Genomic DNA, 21,307 nt, shown 5'->3' on the forward strand with positions numbered 1-21,307 from the left:
AAATGGTGGTGGCATCCCTGCATCTGGGATTTTTTTGCCTCTATCGACATCCAAGGACGCTTACCTTCACATTCCAATATGTGCCAGTCACCAGCGTTTTCTCCGCTTTGCTGGGGGAGGAGCATTATCAGTTTGTGGAGTTACCCTTTGATCTCGCCTCCGCTCCTCTGAGAATGGTTTGTTTTGGCCCTCTCGGAAGTGCACATTCCCGGGCTGGAAATTTGGCAGGCAGATTACCTCAGTCCAATTGCCTCGACAGGCGTTGGACCAAGGGGAGTGGTCCCTTCATCTGGAGGGGTTTCATCAGCTGTGTCTGCAGTGGGGCACCCCGAGGTGAATCTGTTGGAATCTCGGCTCAACAGAAAGGTGCAGAGATTTGTGGCTCGATCAAGGGATCCTCTGGCAGATGCCACAGACGCACTGGTGGTCCTGTGGGATCAGTATCGTCTGATTTATGCCTTCCCTCAAGCTTCTGTCACGACTTCTACACAGGTTTGAGGCAGAAAGAATTCTGGTCATCTTAGTGGCTCCAGGCTGGCCTCGCCGGGCTTGGTATGCCGATCTGGTTTGGCTGGTCTCCGACGTTCCTTGGAAGTTTCCTCTCAGGGAGGATCTGTTGTCAAAAGGACCTTCCATCCTGCTTTACAGTCGCTGGCTTTGACGGCTTGGCTGTTGAACGCCAGGTGCTAAAGGATAGAGGTAAATCTGAGTCGGTGATTCCTACACTGTTAAAAGCTAGGAAATCATCTTGTAGGAAGATCTTCCATCGAACTTGGAAGACGTACATTGTGTAGTGTGAGTCTCTTGGAGGTCATCCTCGCTGCTTCGCGGTGGCTCGGATCTTAACCTTCCTTCAACGGGTGGTTGAACAGATATTGGCCTTGATTACCAACAAGGGCCAGGTATCAGCCTTTGCAGATTTTTTCCAATGACCTTTGGCCACACACTCGCTGGTGCGTACTTTTCTTCAGGATGTCCGACATTTGGTTCCTCCAGTGCGGGTTCCGTTGCTGCCTTGGGATCTTAACTTGATGCTTTCAGCTCTACAGAAGCCTCCCTTTGAAAATGTTCAGGAGATTCCCCTGCTTACGCTGTCCCTGAAGGTGGCCTTGTTGGCTATCACCTCTGCGTGCAGGGTGTCGGAACTGGCGGTGTTATCCTGTCGTTCACCTAATCTGGGATCACAAGGATAAGGTGGTACTTGGCCCCTGTCTGTCATTCCTTTCTAAGGTGGTTTCTTTCATTTGAATTAAGACATTGTGTTGCCTTCCCTGTGTCCCAGGCCTAAACATCCAAAGGAAATTGCCTTGGATGTGTTCCGGGCAGTTAGGGTGTACCTGGCAGCTACAGAGTCTTTCAGGAAGTCCGACTCTTTGTACTCATGGATGGACCTCGCAAAGGTCAGACCTTTGGTTCAGGCCTATTCCATCAGGGGTCAGGTTACTCCTTTCCCTGTCAAGGCACACAGTACTAGGGCGCTTAGTGTCTCCTGGGCCTTCTGTCATCAACTGTCAGTGATGCAGGTTTGCAAGGCAGCCACCTGGTCATTGTTGCACACTTTTACAAAGTTTTATAAAGCGGATGTGTTGGCATCTGCGGATGCTTCCTTTGGCCGCAATGTTTTTCAGGCTGCTGAGGACCCGATGCTCTTTGAGGGTGTATTGTTTCCTTCAGGTGGGCTCCAGTTTTGGTTGAGCCCCTGTTGTCTGGTTGGCTAATGTTTAGCCTTGGGAATTTTTTGCTGTTTCCCACCCCTCATGTTGCTTTGGGACGTCCCAATGGTCAGGAATGACAGAAGCTGTGTCTGTCAAAGAGCGAAAGAGAAAATGGGATTTTTGACTTACCTTACAAATCCATTTCTCTGATGTCCATTGACGAACACAGCACCCACCCCTCTTTTGGAGTTGATTCTTCTGACACTGCTTGTAACAAAACTGAGTAACTATAGCAGAGAGAGAGTGTATACCCCCTGGGTGTAGCCAGAAGTTTTTTTTTCCTGCCTAGTTTCCTACTCCTGTAGGGGGCAGTGTAACCCAATGGTCAAGAATGACAGGAGCTGTCAGTCAACGAACATCAGAGAAATGGATTTTACCGTAAGTCAAAAATCCCATTTTTCATTTGGCCACCGTTTGTATGCTTGGTTGCTTGATTTCATAGCCATATTGTGTTGTCTTCTGTCTAATTTTTAAAACCCCAGTTAAGCAGCTATCCTACTTTACGTTAAATAGGCTTATTCACAGTATGGACAAAGTCACATTAAATAAATATTAAAGGGTTTTCCTATTTTTAGATGGCTAAAGCCAGATTTTTTTTTTTTTTGTATGTGTTGTATTGAGTGTATGTAGGAATTATTTCTAAATTGTTGTTCATTGAGTCAGCCAGCAAGTGGCAGTAGAATTCCATGGTTTTCTTATTTTCTTTATTTATGGTTTACATGGGAAGCTGCTTAAATCTGTTTTTCTAATTGAACTAAAAGGAGGCAACTTCACACCCAAATTCGTTTTTCTGTCTGTGTAATTCGAGAATGATAATTGCTGCCATTATACAAATTTTAGATTCAATATATGATTTTTAATAATAATAAAAAAAAAAAATCCAGTTTAACATAAACCACATATATCAAACATACCTTTCATATATGTACAGTAGGCTGTCATATTGCTGCTGTTAAATTATTATTTTTTGTCACAAAGGTTTTCATAGGTATTTTGTTGTTAATTTAAAAATGATCTTTAAAATATTTACATTTAAAATAATTTTTAAAAAGAGCTATTCCAAGCAAAACCACAACTGCAAAGATGCATCAAAAATGGCCTGGACACCATTGCCAATCTCTCTGACTCACTGGTGAATCCTTAATTGAAACCTCAAACTTCTAGGTTTTGAGTGGCTCTTCTATCCCCCCCACAATGCAGCACTCAGTACATTAATGGAAAAAGCTTATGACTCTTTGGAATTTTCAGGATTTCTCCATAGCTTCTAAAATAACATCTGATCTTCATCTAAAATATACTTTTAGATCAGAAATGGTCTTTAAAGTGTCACTGCAAAAAAAAAAAAAAAAAAGCTTTCCAGAAAACGGCCTTCTCCTTGAACACTCTTTTGCAGCTAATGTCTGCTTCCCCTGCTGCAAGCTGTAGTTCTATCTCCTGGCCCACACACAAGCACTGTCCTACAGTGATGTAGCTGATTAAACCACAGCACACAGCCATCCAGCACTCCCTAAAAGTGTTTTGGAGGCAAAGAATTTACCAGAGGCCATTACTATGCAAGAGAGAGCTGAGGATTAAGTGAGTTTTAATGAAAAGAAAAAAAACACCTAGCCAAAAAAAAAAAAAAAAAAAATCCACCTCTAGTGTTTAGTAAAGACATTGAAGGTGTTCTAGGACACTAAGATTCACTTCACACAAAAAAAGGGCAACATTTTAAATTCTGTTTTTTAATTACAGTAGGAAAAACAAAAAATACAGTTGAGTTTAAAGTGGCAGTACACTCTACGTAAAATGCAGTGCAGTTTTATGCCATAATGTGCTACTATTCACAGCATACTAGCACATTATGATAGACTTGGCTTTCAAGCCGAGCCCTCCAGGTTTGTGCGCTCTTGCCATTTGAATGGCCAGGAGTATGTGACTCTTTTCTACGCATGGACACGAGTGTCACTATCATGGCATGGCACTCTTCCTAATCACCGCACATTCAGTGTTCATGAATGCAGAGAACCCTGAGCATGTGCCAATTACACCATTGGGATGGAGCCAACGTTGATATTAACTAAATGGCAAAAGTTTAGGCTGCTTCCAAGGCACCTAAAAGTAAGACTGTTTATAAACTTACCTCTAGGGGAAAGTTTTTAAAATTGAATTTCAGTTGACTGTAACATCTAAATCATTTATAGGTATCTAAATCATTGTTCAAAATGTTACCCAAGCAGATAATTTTTTTTTTAAAAGACCGCTGTGCAAATACAGTGTGACATAAAATTTTGAAACTACCGCTATTTGATTCTCTAGGGTCTCTGCTAATATATAAAAAGGATATTTTTTGTCTTGGGCTGGCCATACATGGATCGAAAGTCAGCCAGTTTAGCAGGGACCTATAGATGGCATCACTAATCAATATATTCTGATGGAGGGGAAGTTTCCCTGCTTTCACAATACAATACCTCAGTGGGAGTGATTCCCCATCCACAATTAATTTTCTTTGTTCAACCCACTAGTTGAATGGAAAAAAAAAAAAAAGACTAGTGTATGGCATGCCTTACTGAGCCTACCTTTTAAAGAAGAGCTTCTTTAGAACTAGCAACTTAGGAGTAATTTGCAAACAAAACAACATATCGAGTGCAGCAGTCAGGATGAGCACCACAATAACACCCAGAGTCCTTCCTTACATCAAAGTCCCCAACATTCCCACTATACATCAGTCTGCAGAGTCCCCCCTTACATTCGTGTCTCCAAACTTTAGAGCCACCAGAGAGTGTCACTGCCTTACATCAGAGTCAGCAGAATCACCCCTTACAGCAGAGGAGTCCTTTACATGAGTCTAGCAGAGTTCCCCCCATACACATACCTTCACCACTGGTGGGTGTATGGAGGGAAAAGGCTTTAAATAAATCCTCTTGTCATTGGCTTTTAACTGCGCATGTGCCACCGGGCTCAGTCTCCACTCATGCGGCGGGGTGTGATAAAATAAACCAAACCCGATTAAGCATTGTGATGTCCTTGCGCTGGTGCACACCTGGACCAACTCCGCTGCCTGATCCGAGGCCAGGTCCAGCAATTCTCTAATCAGCTGGCTCCAGAAGGGTGCATACCATAAAAGGGGATTTTTACGGACATTTATGGACAGGAGAGAAATGGCTTTTTTTTTTTTTTTTTTTTTTTTACAGATCATCCATATATTTATGGGTGGTTGGCAACACAGGGCTGGGAAAGTTCACATGCTGCTACTGTGATGTTTTGTTTCGTGGCCATAGCAGGTTTTCTACCCTCTGTTGCTTTCTTTCGAATTTCAATCCATGTGTAGGCAGGCTGGTGCACCAATGTCAATCTACTAATTGATTTCTGTATGACCAGATCATCGGGTTTTTCTGGACCAATCAGTGCTGCTAGCAACACTGATCATTGTATTCTGATGATGGGGGAAGTCTCCCAGCTTCCATAATACAAAACCACAGCAGGAAGGGTTCCCTCATCCACATCGAGTGTGTGGATGGGGAATCCTATCCTTTTTTTTTTTTTTTTTTTGTTAAACCCACTGGTTGAATGAAAAACAATGATCACTGTATGGTCTGCCTAAGTGCTAAATATATATTATTTCAACTGAGCAAGCTTTTCAAGCTCCTGGAAGAACAGAGAGGGAGAGAGATGGTGAGAGTTGTCATAGGCACTGCTCAGTGTTTACTCACCTTAGGCTTTTATCTGGTGGCTTAGGCAGCAGCATCAATCATGCAGCCACAGTGTAGCTTCGGCTGCTGTTTTTCAAATTCCCCCCTCACATTCCCTTTCCCTAGAGCACAGCATGGCCTGTATATGGGGATAGAAGTGTGGGTTGGCAGGGGGGAAGGCAGCCATCCCTAAATTTACGGACTACTTCTCCTGTCCAATGGATGTTTATGGACAGAAGAAATTAGGCTGTTCATTACAAACTGTCCATAGGTTTATGGATAGTTGGCAACCATGATTTTGTTAATGAGGTTTGTTTCCAATATTCGCAGAATTAGTAGAATCAATAGTAGAGGTACTCCGCTTGTTTTTTTATGATAACGTGAATACTGAAAGTTTTAAGCTCCTTGTAAATGTAAAGTAGCCATGCATTAGTAGCTGTAGTTTAGAAAAAAGCATGGATATTCTGGTCTGCTAGCATTTAAAAGAGAAGTCTGCTCTCCCTTCCAGCGCTCATTGGTGCACTGGACTGTGGAGGGGGTGGGAGGGGCTGGCTTAGGCTCTCAGTGGATTGCTGAGCAAGGTGGTGGCCCAAGCTTCTGGGTAGATACCGACCATATGGTTGGGATCTTTCCCGAGCCTAGACTGGCTAAGTGACTAAAGCCCGCTGTTGGTTGAAAATGGACCACAAGCTGGTTTGTGTTTTTTTTTACTAGAGCTGAATTGCCAGCCAGGCAACATAGACAGTTGCCTGAGACTTGACAGAGGATTAATTTTTCTGTGCTAGCTGGTTTGAGTCCTCTGGTGTTGTCGCGCAACCTAAAAAGTCCCTAAACCAGTGTTCTCCTGAAAAGTCAGCAGAAAGAGGGACACCTAGACAACTCTAGAATATACATTGGATATGAGGTTTTTAGACCGTTACCTGTTCTCTCTCGCTCTTCAATTTTTCTCAGAGGCAAACGCACTTATATTTGTTGCATTCACAGGACATATTCTTGCAGAGCAGGTTCTCTTACAGTATTTTTCACAAGACAAAGGCACTCTTTGGATTGTAGAAGGACTGTGAAGTGGGGGCATGGCAAGACTCTACAGCTCTACACACTTTTATGAGGGCTCTCTGTGCAAACACAGCCAGCAGTGAATACGATTTTGGCCAGAGGATGTACACATCAGGGTATTTTGTATCTTTCCTCCTGAGATGAGCAGTTGGCTGGAGTGGGGGCTTATAAGATGCTTATAAGTAAAATGAACGTGAAAAGCTCCTGTACGGTTGATGAGATTATTTGATTTCAGCCCAGGTTTTCTTATTTGGAGGGAAAAAAATTGAGAGCATTCTTGCCTATAGCGGGGTTAGGCAACCCTGGAGAGCATAGAAGAGGCCAAGGGTCTACTAGTAGGTGGCAGAGATCAGGGGTTCCCCTTGTAGGTGACGCACAGTTTATATTTTATATAAGTATATATTTCGCTTAAGGTTTACAGGTAGTGTCAGGGTTGGGTTAAGGTTAATTTAAATGCAACACCTACATGTTGAAGAATATATTTGGAGGCTAGATTGCAATTAACGGTCAGAAAATGACTGTTTTTTTTTTTTTTTTTTTGGAAGTGATAAATTAAGTGGATGTACTACTACAGGCAGTTACCCTTATTGATGTGGAAAATGTGTATTGAAATTGTAGAGAAACTCCAGTTAAACCAAGCCAATTGGGAGCAAAAAGATAACTCACTGGTGTTGTTCTAAACCGTAAGCAAAATTATTGATGGATAGTTACTGATACTCATCATACCTTCCACTTTTCTGAAATTGTGAAGAGGGCCCCATCCCTTCCACACAGAGTGGATTTGATTTAAATTACTGGTAAAAAGGCTTGATTTAAATCATAATTTTTATAAAGCAACTGTCATCTCTGTCCCGCAGCGGCTCCTCCTCTGACCCGCTGTTGACTCACCGACAGTCCCATTCACTTTAATTGGACGGCTGGTGATGTGGCAGTGACACAACAAAATGAGGAATGTGGCGGCAGGTGAGTGGATGCCCGCTAACGGGGGCTGCCATGATGGATCTGAAATGACAGGTGCTCTTTAAATGTAAGGGCTTATTCTTGCTGGTGGTTAGAATAGTTAATATTTGCTAAAAAAAATGGTTTCCTATTTAGAATAATAAGCTGTCAGGTTAGGAAAACTGCGATATCAGAACCCATTCAATCATACAATTTGTAGTGTACATAGATTTGCAAAACAATTTGATAAAGGAATATTACTGAACTTTTTTTTCTTTCATGGTTACTGTGAAATTTTGTGAATGCATCAATGCATTGCATGTGATCTTGGCTTGCAGAGCTTGGATTCATTGAATGAGTTTACCAAAAATTTAAATATTGTAGAATATGCAGCCATGCTACATAAAGAAGCTCCATTTCATGCTGAATAAACTAAATGAATAAAGTATCTTAAATGGTTCTATCTTTAGATACATTTTTACTCCAAAAGCATTTTATTAAAATACATTTTTAATAAAAATGTAAAAAAAATCAGTTTTTTTTTTTTAAATCATTTGAATTTTTTTTCCACCCGGCTTCCACAGTCCCAATTATATAGACCACAAAGATCTAATATGCAGAAATAGAGTGGCTAATCCGCACAAGTGTTTTTTGACATAGTTTTTTCCTTTTTATATTGGCTTATATCGAATGCAGTAATATAGAGGTTGTATAATGTTTAGTACAGCATACCCATTTTGGTAGTAAAATGGTGCCTTTTGTATAAAGATGTACACATTAGACCAAAATTATTGACAACTGAAGCTACATGGGGGACAGAAAGATTTGGCCTCAAGGGAGGGACAGTCCTTCCAAATGAGGGATAGTTTGGAGCTATGCTGATACTAACCAGAAACTTTGTTTCAAGTTCTTGTAGCAGGAGCTGTGCAGACATCAAGACCTAAAACTACATTTATGCCTGGACTATGAACTGTAGTATCCAGTCCATGCATTTACATTGGTAGTATTATGTGCAGTGCAAAGCCTGCGGAGAGCAGAGAAAAACAGTCACTAATGCATTGAGGACCTAGGAATTGGGAATATTGTCTGTTACACTACATGAAGTTTCTTTGGTCCCACGTATAAGCAACAAAAGCTTTTTTCTGTAAAAAGTAACTTGCCTAATGAAAAACGTTCATATACCAGGAATGCAGTTTAATAATACATGTTTTCTTGTTATCAATCAGTGAAGATTACAAAAGGGTTTATTGGAGGGCCACTTTTGTCATTCTGGGTCATCATGAACAGTTTTATATTTCGCATAAATAACACCTAAATGACTGAGACAAGTAGGCTTGAGCTCTAGCTGTTCTTTGCACAGCTTATGGGGTCATTGCTATTGCTGTTCTTTTGATACCATCTAACACATTTCAGGCACAGTGCCTAAGTAAAAGCAATTCCAGTCATAAAATTGATATAGAGAAGCTTGACAACAGTGTGGTATAGGTCTTGTGCAGAGTCATTCTATATAGCTGCCTTTTACAGATAAAGCTGATCTTGTGAAAAGGGCATACCTCCCACAGATAATCCATTGTAAGCTCATTGGAGGCCTTGAGCCTTCAGAGATTGTACTCATTACAAGTGTGGTTACCTCAGAATTACCAATATTAATTAGTGCTGAGGATAGCAAAAAAGTGTGAACTTTCAAAACTAAACATGGATATGGTAGATTTCATACTCTGGTTTTATAACGAATTGTCCCTTCCCGTTCTTAACACCTTGACTTTGCTGAGCTCTTTGGTGCACTCCTAACATCGGAACCTTCCCTGCACTCCTAACATCGGAACCTTCCCTGCACTCCTAACATCGGAACCTTCCCTTTTCTGTCACTCCATGTCTGAAATTTGTACTAGAGTTGCATTAGCTGCTCAACAGTGTTACCAGGGTCTGCCATAAGAAGCTGCAGTTGGGGGTTTTAGACCAATTTAGACAATAGCCAGTTAACCTACCAGCATGTCTTGGAGTGTGGTAGGAAACCAAAGTACCTGGAGGAAACCCCCAGAAGCTCAGAAAGAACATTCAAACTACTTGCATATAGTGTTCGCATTGGGATTAAGAACCCCATTGCTGCATGGCATAAGTGCTAATCATGAAGCCGTATTCTCTTCATCAAGAAGCTGCCTGCTAACATAACCATTCAGGGAAAGTTCTTAGGCAATGTATAGTTTGAAAAAAAAATTATAAAAGAAAAAAACTAACCTAAAATTTGACTTCAGCAATCACTTTATGTTGACATTTGTCAAAATCACATTTAAGTATTGGACAGACCTGTTGTTCTGAGGCATATGATGTTTTATCCCTTTTAAACATGATATCTAGTAGTAGTTAGTCCCATTTAATAGAACTTTAAACATAATTCAAATGAAAATAACTTTTAATGTGTCAGAAATACAGTGTGCTTCTACACCCTTTGACATGACAATGTATTTTTGGCTCTGAAATCCTGAGCTTGCAGTGGTAGCCCTGACAACTTCCTTTCTGACTGATTACAAAAATCACAGATCTCTCATTTTCTCTCCCTTACACTTTCCTCAGCTCTCTAAACCCTTCTTGTGCACAGCCAGGGAACAAAGAAATAATTCATTTTAGGGAGTTGCAGGCATAATCCTGGTAGAACCACTGAAGCCCAAGAATATACAGGTATGCCCATTTGCGGGAATTAGTTAAGCAGAACCACTGACTGCTTGGCTTTACTTCAGCATCAGTCTCTTAAGCCCTTTCTCCCCTTCAGTGCAAGCAGAAACTAAAACCATTTGACTGTATAGGCAAAAGCACATTCAGCTGATTGCACGTTTATGGGTCTTAAAATGAACCACTTAAAGTAGAACTATAGGCAATAATTTTTTTTTTCATTTTTTTTTTCATTTTGGAGAAAGGAAGGGTTATAACCCTTGTCAGATTTTTTTTTTTTTTTTTCGCCTTCTGTATCCCTTTGCAGACATTTCCCTTTACTTCCTAGCCCACAACCAATCAGGAATTGAGAGGAAATCCCTGCAAATTAAGGGAATTCCTTGGGGACCCTCAGGTCCCCAGAACTAGTGTCCCTTTTGGAAGATTTCTCCTTTTCTGGGGACAACCCAAAGTTTGGGATTTTTTTTTTACTTTCAATGATAATGGTAAACAGGACAAATCAAGAGGGTGAATTTCACTAACAGAGGCCCAGACAGCAATAAAAACTTACAGATGTTCTAATCCCTCTGTGCTCTATCCAAAACTAAAAAAAAAAAAAAAAAATTGCCTTTAGTTATACTTTAACACTATGATTAAGCTCAACATAGGACTTACTATTTGCATCGCATCAAAGTGCAGCATTCGATTTGACATTCTGTGCACGGGACTAAAGCTGGCCATGCATCAGCCAATGGGCTGAATGAAAATAACTGAACAGATCCCCCCCATCCACACAATCTTCCCTGCTGTGTCATTGTATTCTGACAGCGGGACTCCCTGCCTTCAGAATACGTGAACCGTTGTTCCAGCTGATTGTCTGCATGTGCTGATCGAAGCAAAATTTTACAGCAAGCCCATTAATAAGATGTTGATCTTTGAGTCAACTTCGCATTGATAGGAACCGCTGTAAATGGATCAAGTTTGATCCATTTTTTGGCAGCCTAAAGTGGATTTTTGATTGCGTGCTGTTTATAGTAACTTGTCTCTTAAGGAATTTATGGTTCGGTAATCGTAACTCCTGTAAAAAGAGGACAACGTTTTTCAGGCTACATTCCAAGCTAGGTTTGGTCCCATTGTTGACATTTTTTTTTTTTAAATAAATTGTATGTTTTCGATTTAATGATCCTTTGTATTGATTTGACTTTTATAATTTTAGGTATGAAATCCTACCACCATGACTTTTCTGGTGAAGATACCCCAATGGAGATTTTGAAAGCAAGCCATCATCAATCTGTTTCTGAAGACGCCAGCAAATGTGACGATAACCAGATTAAATTGGATGTGCAAAATCCTCCATTTGTGAAAAGTGAATTTTTGCAAGATTTGAAAGTACCAGCTCTAAAATGCAACATAGACCCTCACAAAGCTATCCAGAACAGTAGTACATTGATTTCTGTGGTGCAAAATAATGCTGAGACTGTCGACAAGAAAAAACATTTGGCATCTGAGAAAATGCATCCAAATGGAATGGCACTTGATTTACTTAAGGAGTGTTCAGCACAAGACGCTACCACTGTGGTTAAAGAAGGTCTTATTCCACTGGATCTAAGTGAGAAATCAAGTAGAGAGGAGTTTTGTAGTAAGAGTGCTACTGAATCTTTGAAGGCCGCATTAGTTATTCATCAATGTCCCTACTGTAGTCATAAAACTTTTTATCCTGAGGTTTTGTGGATGCACAAAAGAATTTGGCATAAAGTCAGTTGCAATTCCATGGCTCCACAGTGGGTTCAACAAAATGGGTTTAAACATTTAAAAAATAATGTGCTTTTTCTTGTAAGAAATGGACGCACCGGTCCTCCTCCAGCACTTGGTGGCAAAGATTGCCAACCATTGCCTATTGCCAGGTTCACGCGTACACAGATGCCTAATGTGCCTTCAGCACCTAAAGGCAGCCCTGCAACAATGGGAAACACTTCAAAGGCTACTTGTGGATCTCAGGTGCGTGAAAACTCTCGTGGGTTTAATGGATCTAAATCGGCAAGCTTGAATGCACAAAGACAGCCCAAAGTGGCACATGCTCAGGAGCAATACAGTTCAGTGGTACAACAGCCTGTGTCAAAGGCTAAATATGATTCAAGCCCTAAACTGAACCAAGCTGGAAGCTACAGCAGAAGTCACACACCTGCTCTAACATCTGTATCAAGACAAATTTTGCAGCCTTCTAGTAGTAAACAATCCGAAAAATACCTAATTTCCCAGGGAGTGCCTAGTTATGCATCTCCAAATAAACTTTCTTTGCCTGATGCAATTAAAACCAAATTCACATTGTCACAACCACAATTTCCATTTCATAAAGTAGATCCACATGTTAAACAGGAGAGCCCTCTAGTGCCTCAAAGGGAATCTCAGGCCAAGAATATAAATGAAGTTGGAACAGCGCCCAACTGTAGTGCTGGATCCAGGTCAAGCTCTGTTTTGCAAACTCAGTCAAGTGCAACGGGTGCCTCTTCGCCTTTTCAACCAGTAAAACAAGAACATGCACCTGAGGGCCATGAAAAGAAATTAGACATTTTAAATATCTTTAAGACCTACATTCCAAAGGACCTAGCTACACTGTACCAAAGTTGGGGAGCCAATAACAATAATTTGGATAATGCAGGTAAATTGCTTCAATTTGTTCTGCCATTAAAATTCAAATGTAGTAAATTGTAAAATTGAAACATTGAACATGGATTTATAGTGAATTATATAATTTTATTCTATGTATGTAACTTTGCCATTTTTGCTTTGTAATATCACTTCTTAAGCCCCCTACACACAGATTATCGAACGATCTGTCGTCCGTTTTTTGTGGCATGCTAGTCTGATGTGATGTGTTGGATTGTTTTGTATGTATTCTTTCGTCTCTGAGCATGCCTAGTCTTGCTCTTGAGATTTCTTTCCGTCGAAAACTGTACTAATGAGACGAAAATCGGACGTTGTGTTAACGGACAATAAAAATTTTATAGCCTGCACATCAGGATTTTTTCAGACGAAAAGTCTGAGTCGGCTGTCGAAAGCTCCATACTAACAATCCGAAAATCAGCAGATCGGTCGTCGGACGAATTGTCCCTTCAGATTTTCTTATCGTGTGTACGGGCCTTAATACTTAGAACATCCCATGGACATGGATATGTATGGCATATTTACCAGTTAGAGTTTAAGATAAACCTGATACAGGGGTAGTTAGCCTGGCCAAAAAGCGAATACCGGACATTAAAGCTGACTCCACATGCCCCTTTCTATCCTCCCACTACCTTGTAGCCCCAAACCAAATTTGCTTGGTTAAACCCAATATATATAAATGTAGAAATTTAAAGTCTTTCATCTTAAGCACATAACACACTAAGCAAACAAGTGTTTTTGAAAGTGTTCTATATGCATCCTTGTAGGCCTTAGCAAAGGTGTTTAGACCATGGTGGTGGTTGGAGATGCAGGCCCATAGATTGCAGATACCTCTGTTCAGTGCAAAGTGATACAACTGCAGTGTAGTATAGTACTGTACTGTGCTGCCCTAATTGAATTCTAAAAGCAAAGCTCTGGCTTCAGCTTAAACTCAACTTCTGGCATGCTTTGTCTAGCTAGGTAATGTCATTTGGCCTTTGATCGAGATCACCAGACATCCTTCTTTTCTAGTCTTGCTGGCTGTAGGCTGCAAGTTTTAGAATACAGTTACTGCAAAATAGGATTTCTCTTACGTCCTCCGACAGTCGCCACCCACTCATACAGTCTTCACCAATGGGTATTGACCTCTTATCCATAGGAGCAAGCTAGGCATAAGACTTGTTAAAAACAAAGCATTTACATAGACACACCTATGGGGGCTGTCCCACTGGTCCAATACCCCCCTGCAATCAGCCATCCCAACTCAGTTTGTCTTCTGCCAAGTTAGGAGTGAGATAGGCTCTCCCTGTGCTGGGGCTACAGTCTCATCCTTCTTCTTTTTTCTTTATGATTTTATTTCAGGGAATGTGTTTTTTTTCTTCACATTTACTAGTTGTTTATTTCTCAGCTTTTTAGTTAGTCACTTCTTCTAGATGATGAAGGCGTTGCGGAGCTGGGAGTCGGACTGGTCATCCTGGGTTTCCAGGACAGAGGGCCTGATGGAATCCCAGCCCGCCATCGAGCGTTTAGCAGGCTATGTGTTCGCCCTGGCCTCGCAAACGACCCATCTATCCTCAGGGATGCAAGCCTGCGAGGTGGCTACCTCACCTGGACGTCTCCCCACGGTTCTCCGTGCACTGTTAGCGTCCTGCGTTTTTGGCTGATGGCACCCCTGCCATCTTAGGGTGGGCGGTTTCCCGTCGATGAGAGGCACCCCACGCCATCGGGTGCAGGTAAGTACATTCTGTGTGGGGCCTCTGTCTGGGGCTGGCAGTCCTGTGTGTCTGTGTTATCCCATGTCTGTGCGTTTTTGGGCTCCCTGATCCCAGTCCCTGCGGGGTTTTATTCTCAGAGCTGTGTGTGTTTGTGGGGGTCCCTCTCCTGTGTCACTTTAGGGTGCTTTTTGGAGGCACAGACACGTGTGGCGACCGTTGCGGGGTTAAACATCGCCGGTCCGCCATTTTAGATGTGGGCAGCATGTCTGGCATCACTGTGGGCGCTTATACAGCATTGAATGTGGTGTGTTTTGGCGCCTTGCGGCGCCATCTTGTGTGTGGCAAAACGTTCGTTCAGAGCACATGTCAGCGGCCATTTTCCCGAAGCCTCCCATTACTTTCTATAGGCAACCATTTTTCCCTGGCCTGCAGTCTCAGTTCAGTCTCTTGCGGTGACATCACTTCCTCCTTCGGTTCAGAAGAGATCGGCTGCGGTGGTAACACTTGTGGGGGGCCTGTCTGCTGTCCTTTTTTTGTGTGCAAATACTTCTGGCTATCAGTTTATCCTGCTCAGGGGTCTGTTTGTCACAGTCTTGTAGCGGTGTGCTGCGGGGGTCCGCGGCGCGTTTAAAGGGCCAGTACCTAAAAAAAAAAAAAATATATTACTATGGAATCTCAGGACAGCAAATTTTCCACAGCCTTAGTGGGGGGATTCAAGTTCCTCTGAATCTTCTGCTCTGTCTACTTTGTCTGCTGCAGTGGCGACGTTGGTGTCCAAAGTGGATATTCTGATGACTGAACGTGCTGACAGGAAAAGGCCTCGTTTTTCCTTGTCTTCTGATTCTGAATCTGATATGGTTGCCGTAGGTGGCGTGCCCTTTGAAGGGTCTCGCTCTTCTCTGTCTGAGGGGGAGCCGGAGGTTGCAGGGGTGGATGATTCCCCCCCCCCCCTGGGACGGCCGAGGACCGCGCAGCTATGGATGCGCTAATTCTTGCCATTAAGGAAACACTACATTTAGAGGATGAGCCCAATCCTCCGGGCATTGTGTCCTCTTTTGGTACACACAGGACCCGCAAGGCAGCGCAGGTGTTCCCTTGCCCCGCTGAGTTTCACGCTACTGTGAATGATCAATGGCGTAATTTAAAACGCACCTTTGTGGTGCCTAAGTGGTTTCAACTCCTTTATCCGTTTGCGTCTCCTACGGATTCGCGCTGGTGTGTGGCCCCTCAGGTGGATCACACTGTGGCCAGATTAAACAAGGCCACTCTGGTACCCACCGAAGATTCTCCGGTGTTTAGGGATCCTACGGCTAGGAGGATGGAATCCCTTGCCCGCCCTGCCTACATGGTGGTGGGTTCCCTGCTAAAGCCTATTTTCGCCTCTGTCATGGCGGCTCAGGCTGTGGCGGATTGGACCAAGGTGCTAAGACGCACCCTCGTGGCTGATTCTGCTCCCCCTACTACTGTGGCGATGGTGGACCAGATCTATCAAGGAGACATGTATTTGTGCGATGCGGCCTTGAATGAGGCCCCATTAGCTGCGCGCCTGTCCAGTGCCGCGGTGATTAATCCGTCGCCTGATATGGTTGAAAAGCTGGTCGGCAAGGAAAACGGTGGCTGACATCCCCTATGCGGGGTCTCGCCTGTTTGGGGAATCCCTGGATGAATTGGTAAAAGGGGTCACTGGGGGTAGGAGCACTCTGCTGCCCCAGAATCCTAAGGGCAAGTTTTTCCGCGGTAAGCGGGGCCCCTCCTTCCCTTCAAGGGCCAGGGTGGCCAGAGAAAGCCCTGGGCGGGCAAACCTGGGCGGGCGCCCTCACCCGTTTCAGGGGTGGGGGGATGTGTGCGCGGTTTCCTCCAACCTTGGCTGCTCCGAATTCTGGACAGGTGGGTTCAGGAAATCATTCAATCAGGTTACAAGATCGAATTCCTTTCGCGGCCGGTGGACAGATTCTTTCCCTCAAATCTTCATTTGACCCCAGGGCGGTTACAGGACCTGCATCAGGCGGTGCAAGATCTCCTCACCCAGGGGGTGATCGTCCGGGTGCCTCATCGGGACAGGTTTCGGGGGTTTTACTCAAATCTGTTCACTGTGCCCAGAAAGGAGGGCAAGGTGCGTCCTATTCTGGACTTAAAAGCTCTGAACCGCTTTGTACGCGTTCGGAAGTTCCGCAGGGAATCGCTTCGCTCGGTGGTAGCCTCCCTGAGTCCAGGTGAGTATCGACCTGAAGGATGCATATCTACACATCCCCATTTTCGAGAGGCATCAGAGGTACCTCCGATTCGCTATCGCGGAGGAACATTATCAGTTTGTAGCGTTATCTTTCGGTCTCGCTTCGGCTCCAAGGGTGTTTACCAAAGTGCTGGCTCCCATTCTGGGCCTGTTACGGGCACAGGGCATTGCGGTCTTGGGATATCTGGACGATCTCCTGTTAAAATCGAGTGCACATCTGTCCACTACAGTTCAGACGCTTCAGGAATTCGGATGGACCATCAACGTGCAGAAGTCGACCTTGTCTCCTTTTGGTTCTTTTCCCATATTTGGGAATGGTTCGCGACTCTGCTCAAGCGAAGGTGTTACTGCCGGAGGACAAGCTCCGGACCCTACAGAACGAGGTCAGGGCCCTCAGGGAAAACGAATCCTCATCACTCAGGACCTGTATGCGGTCCCTGGGGTTGATGGTGTCAGCCTTCAAGGCGATACGTGCAGTTTCACACAAGGTCTCTCCAAGTGGAGATCCTGGCTAGATGGGACAGGCTCCCTCAGTCCTTGAACCTGAGAGTGTCTCTGAGTCACCAAACCAGAATGGATCTTCTGTGGTGGCTTCAGTCACCGGCTGTGATGGACGGAAAATCCTTCCGGCCGTTACTGTGGACAGTACTTACCACGGATGCCAGCCTGTCGGGCTGGGGTGGAGTCCTGGGCAACCTGTCTGCCCAGGGCCCTTGGTCGGTGGAGGAATCCTCACTCCCCATAAACATATTGGAATTGAGAGCGATCAGGCTGTGCCTGCTCCATTGGTCAGATCGTCTTCAGGGCCGCCCTGTACGGGTGCAGATGGACAATGCCACTGCGGTGGCTTACATCAATCACCAAGTGGGCACCAGGAGTGCCCGGGCGACTCAGGAAGTGACCAGTATTCTGTCTTGGGCTGAGATGTCCCGGCAATATCGGCAGTTCACATTCTGGGTGTATAGTATCGGCAGGCCGATTATCTAAGCCGCCAGACCCTGGACCAGGGGGAATGGTCCCTGCATCCGGAGGTATTTTGAATGCTGTGTGCGAAATGGGGATCCCCGGATGTGGATCTGTTTGCGTCTCGGCTAAACCACAAGGTGAAAAGGTTTGTGGCAAGAACGTACAATCCTTTGGCAGACACCTCTGATGCGCTGGTGGTGCCTTGGCATCAGTATCATCTGATATATGCCTTTCCTCCGATTCAGTTGTTGTCCAGGTTCCTTCACGGGTTGGCCTTGGAACCAACATTGGTGATTCTGGTGGCGCCGGACTGGCCACGCCGGTCCTGGTACGCGGACATCGTTCACCTGGCCGTCGAGCCTCCATGGCGGCTACCAATGCGAGAAGATCTACTGTCTCAGGGACCGATCTTTCATCCTGCTTTACAGTCGCTGGCTTTAACGGCATGGCTGTTGAAAGCCAGGTCCTGAGAGACAGGGGTCTCTCCTCAGAGGTCATTCCTACCTTACTCAAGGCTAGGAAAGCCTCGTCTGGTAAGATTTATTACCGTACATGGAAAGCTTATTTTGCCTGGTATGAGTCCAGGGGCTTCTCTCCTCGTTCATACTCTGTGGCGAGAGTGTTGGCTTTCCTTCAGTCTGGTGTGGACCAGTGCCTTGCGTTGGCCACGATTTAAGGGCCAGGTATCTGCACTGGCTGTTCTTTTCCAGCGCCCCGTGGCGTCTGATTCTTTAATTCGCACCTTCATTCAAGGTGTGCGTCACTTGGCCCCTCCTCAAAGGGAGCCCTTACCTTCATAGGACTTGAACTTGGTTCTGTCCGTGTTACAACGTTCCCCGTTTGAAAACATCAGGGAAATCTCGTTAACTCTGCTGTCAAAAAAGGTTGCCTTTCTGGTGGCGATCACTTATGCTCGCAGAGTGTCGGGAGTGATCGGCCTTGTCTTGCCGCTCCCCTTACCTGCGGTTCATAGGGATAAGGTGGTCTTGCGACCTAATTCGTCCTTTCTTCCAAAGGTGGTTTCTGATGTTCACCTTAATGAGGACATTGTTTTGCCTTCGCTCTGTGCGAATCCTAAGGTTGCTTTGCATTCCTTGGATGTTGTCAGGGCGATCAGGGTTTCCCTGTCGTCGACTGAATCCTTTTGGAAATCTGATTCTCTTTGTCCTTCCTGAGGGACCTTGGAAGGGTATGGCTGCGTCTGCGGCGACCATTTCAAAATGGCTCAGACAGACAATTGTACAGGCCTATTAGTTGAGGGAACGGGTACCGCCCTTCCCTGTCAAGGCGCACTCTACCAGAGCGGTGAGTGCGTCCTGGGCCTCCCGGCATCAGGCTTCGGTGGCCCAGGTGTGTAAGGCTGCGATTTGGTCGTCAGTGCACACCTTTTCTAAATTCTACAAAATTGATGTTCTGGCATCAGCTGATGCCTCCTTTGGCCGCAAAGTTCTCTGTGCGGCATCACCGTAAGGGGACCCTGGTTTTATTGCGGGTCCCTGGCCGTTGGGGTTGTTTATCCTCTTGGTTATTTGCTTTCCTGGGTTCTTTGCTACTGTTGAGCTTTTTTGTTACTCAGAGGATCACCTTTCTGTTCATGTAAGGTTCCTTTCTCTGTTGTGGGTACTGCGTTGCCTTTCTGACGGTTGCGTTTCCCACCCCTCATGTCTACACTGCTTTGGGACATCCCATTGGTGAAGACTGTATGAGTGGTCGGCGACTGTCGGAGGACGTAAGAGAAAATGGAATTTTTGTAAAATCTTACTGTAAAATTCCTTTCTCCAAGTCCTCCGACAGTCGCCGCCCCCGCCCCTCCTTTTGGGGGTCTTGGACTCTAACTGCTTGCTACCAAACTGAGTTGGGATGGCTGATTGCAGGGAGGTATTGGACCAGCGGGACAGTCCCCATAGGTGTGTTTATGTAAATGCTTTGTTTTTAACAAGTCTTATGCCTAGCTTGCTCCTATGGATAAGAGGTCAATACCTATTGGTGAAGACTGTATGAGTGGGTGGCGACTGTCGGAGGACTCAGAGAAAGGAATTTTACGGTAAGATTTTAAAAAAAATCAGTTTTCTCTATCGTTTATCGACGGACGCAGTTCCTGATGCATATCAGTAGGGTTATACTGCCCCCTACAGGAGTAGGACACTAGGCAGAAAAAAAGTTCTGGCTACGTACACCCTCTCTCTTCCTGCATAGGATGTCTGTTTTAATCTGCCTAGTCAGGAGTAAGGACCTAGTTCCTTGCTGGGATCTTTGGTCCTGGCATAAAAGTGTTTTATTTTATGTAGATAGTTTTTATTAGCAAGCTTTTTTCTCTGGAGTTTTTTCCTGTGAGCTCTTCAAGCAACTATGCCAGATCAGGGCGACGGGCTGGCTGTTTAAATCCAGTGGTCACCCCTGCTCCGCGCTGGGTCGGCAGCAACATAGTCCAACTGGACGGGGACTGGCCCCGTGAGTCAAACATCTTGCAAGGTCGTACACAACAGGGTCTAGGCCTGTGTCGCAGCGTTCCTATTTGGCCGACGGCCCCCCCACTTCAACAGAGAGAGGTCAGGAGAGGGCCACCTGTGTTCCCGGTACGGTGAGTAAATGTTCCCCCCTCTTCCCTGGCGGATTTTGGGGTGGACACAGGCCCCTTCCTGGGATGGTCGGACCCTCCCATTACTGGGTTCCCCTCTGTCCTGTTGTGCAACCCCCCCCCCCCCACGAGGGGGTCTGATTGGGCCTACCTGAGGCTGGGACCACATTCTCAGGCTGCAAGGGGGGTCTGGGGGTGTGCGCAAGCGACCCTGGTCTGGCAAACAAAAGATAATTTTTTATCCAGGCCCTACTTGGCCTGAAGCTGCATCCTCACCCGTATATGGAGTGGGGGGATTTCTTTGCCGGCTCTCGGACCTGCGGCTGGCCCGGATCCCAGACAGCTGGGTTCAGGTCGTCATGCGGTCCAGTTGCAAGATCGAGTTTCAATCCATTTCCCTGGTAAGGTTTTCCCTTCCAATGTACAGCTGTCCACCAATTGCTTGCTGGCCCTCTATGGGGCAGTACAGGATCTGGTTCAACAAGGCTGGACCTAATGGCCTTGGATGGTTCCTGTGCGAATCAAAAATTTCCAGATTTTCAAGGTTTTGATTCGCACGATGGTGGCTTCACTACATCAGGGGGGCTCCTGACCTTCATAGACATCAAAGATGCCTACCTTCCCATCCCGTTATGTGCAGGACACCAATGGGTTCTCTATTTTTGTCATGGGAGAGGATCACTATCAGTTTGTGGCGTTAACCTTTTGGTCTCGCCTCGCCTCTGCTCCTCGGGTCTTCACAAAGGCGTTGGCTCCGGTCCTGGCGCTGTTGCGACAGCAAGCTGTAGTGGTCCTGGGTTCCGTGCGGAGTCCTCTACGGCGCTGATGACTAATTTGGGTTCTGAACCTTCAGAAGTCATCCCTGATCCTCCCTTCCATTAGACTGGACTTTCTGGGACTGACTTTGGATTCGTCTTCAGCCAGGGTATTTCTCCCTCCGAAAAAGTGCGCATTCAATCAGACTATGCCACAGCCGTGGCTTATGTCATTCACCAAGAGGGCACCAAGGGTGTCCTTGCGACCTTGGAAGTGACAGGCATTCTTCGTTTGACAGAGCGCCTTGTTCCAGTTCTCTCCGCTTTTCACATTCTAGGTGTGGAAAATTGGCAGGCGGATTATCTGTCGACAGGCCTTTGATGCAG

At 45.1% G+C, this 21,307-nt stretch overlaps 1 protein-coding gene across 2 annotated transcripts in view; it reads left to right on the forward strand.

Annotated features, from left to right (window-relative positions):
- Positions 1 to 21,307, forward strand: part of ZNF516 (zinc finger protein 516) — a 97,628-nt gene that overhangs the window by 47,301 nt on the left and 29,020 nt on the right. For both annotated transcript variants that reach the window (XM_082258082.1, XM_082258083.1), the window contains exon 3: positions 11,247 to 12,689. In XM_082258082.1, the coding sequence (XP_082114208.1) occupies positions 11,247 to 12,689 (1,443 nt within the window). The remainder of the gene's footprint in view (positions 1 to 11,246; positions 12,690 to 21,307) is intronic.

The sequence above is a fragment of the Pelophylax lessonae genome, assembly GCF_965119305.1.
Source record: "Pelophylax lessonae genome assembly, chromosome: 5".
NCBI classification, from domain to species: Eukaryota; Metazoa; Chordata; class Amphibia; order Anura; family Ranidae; genus Pelophylax; species Pelophylax lessonae.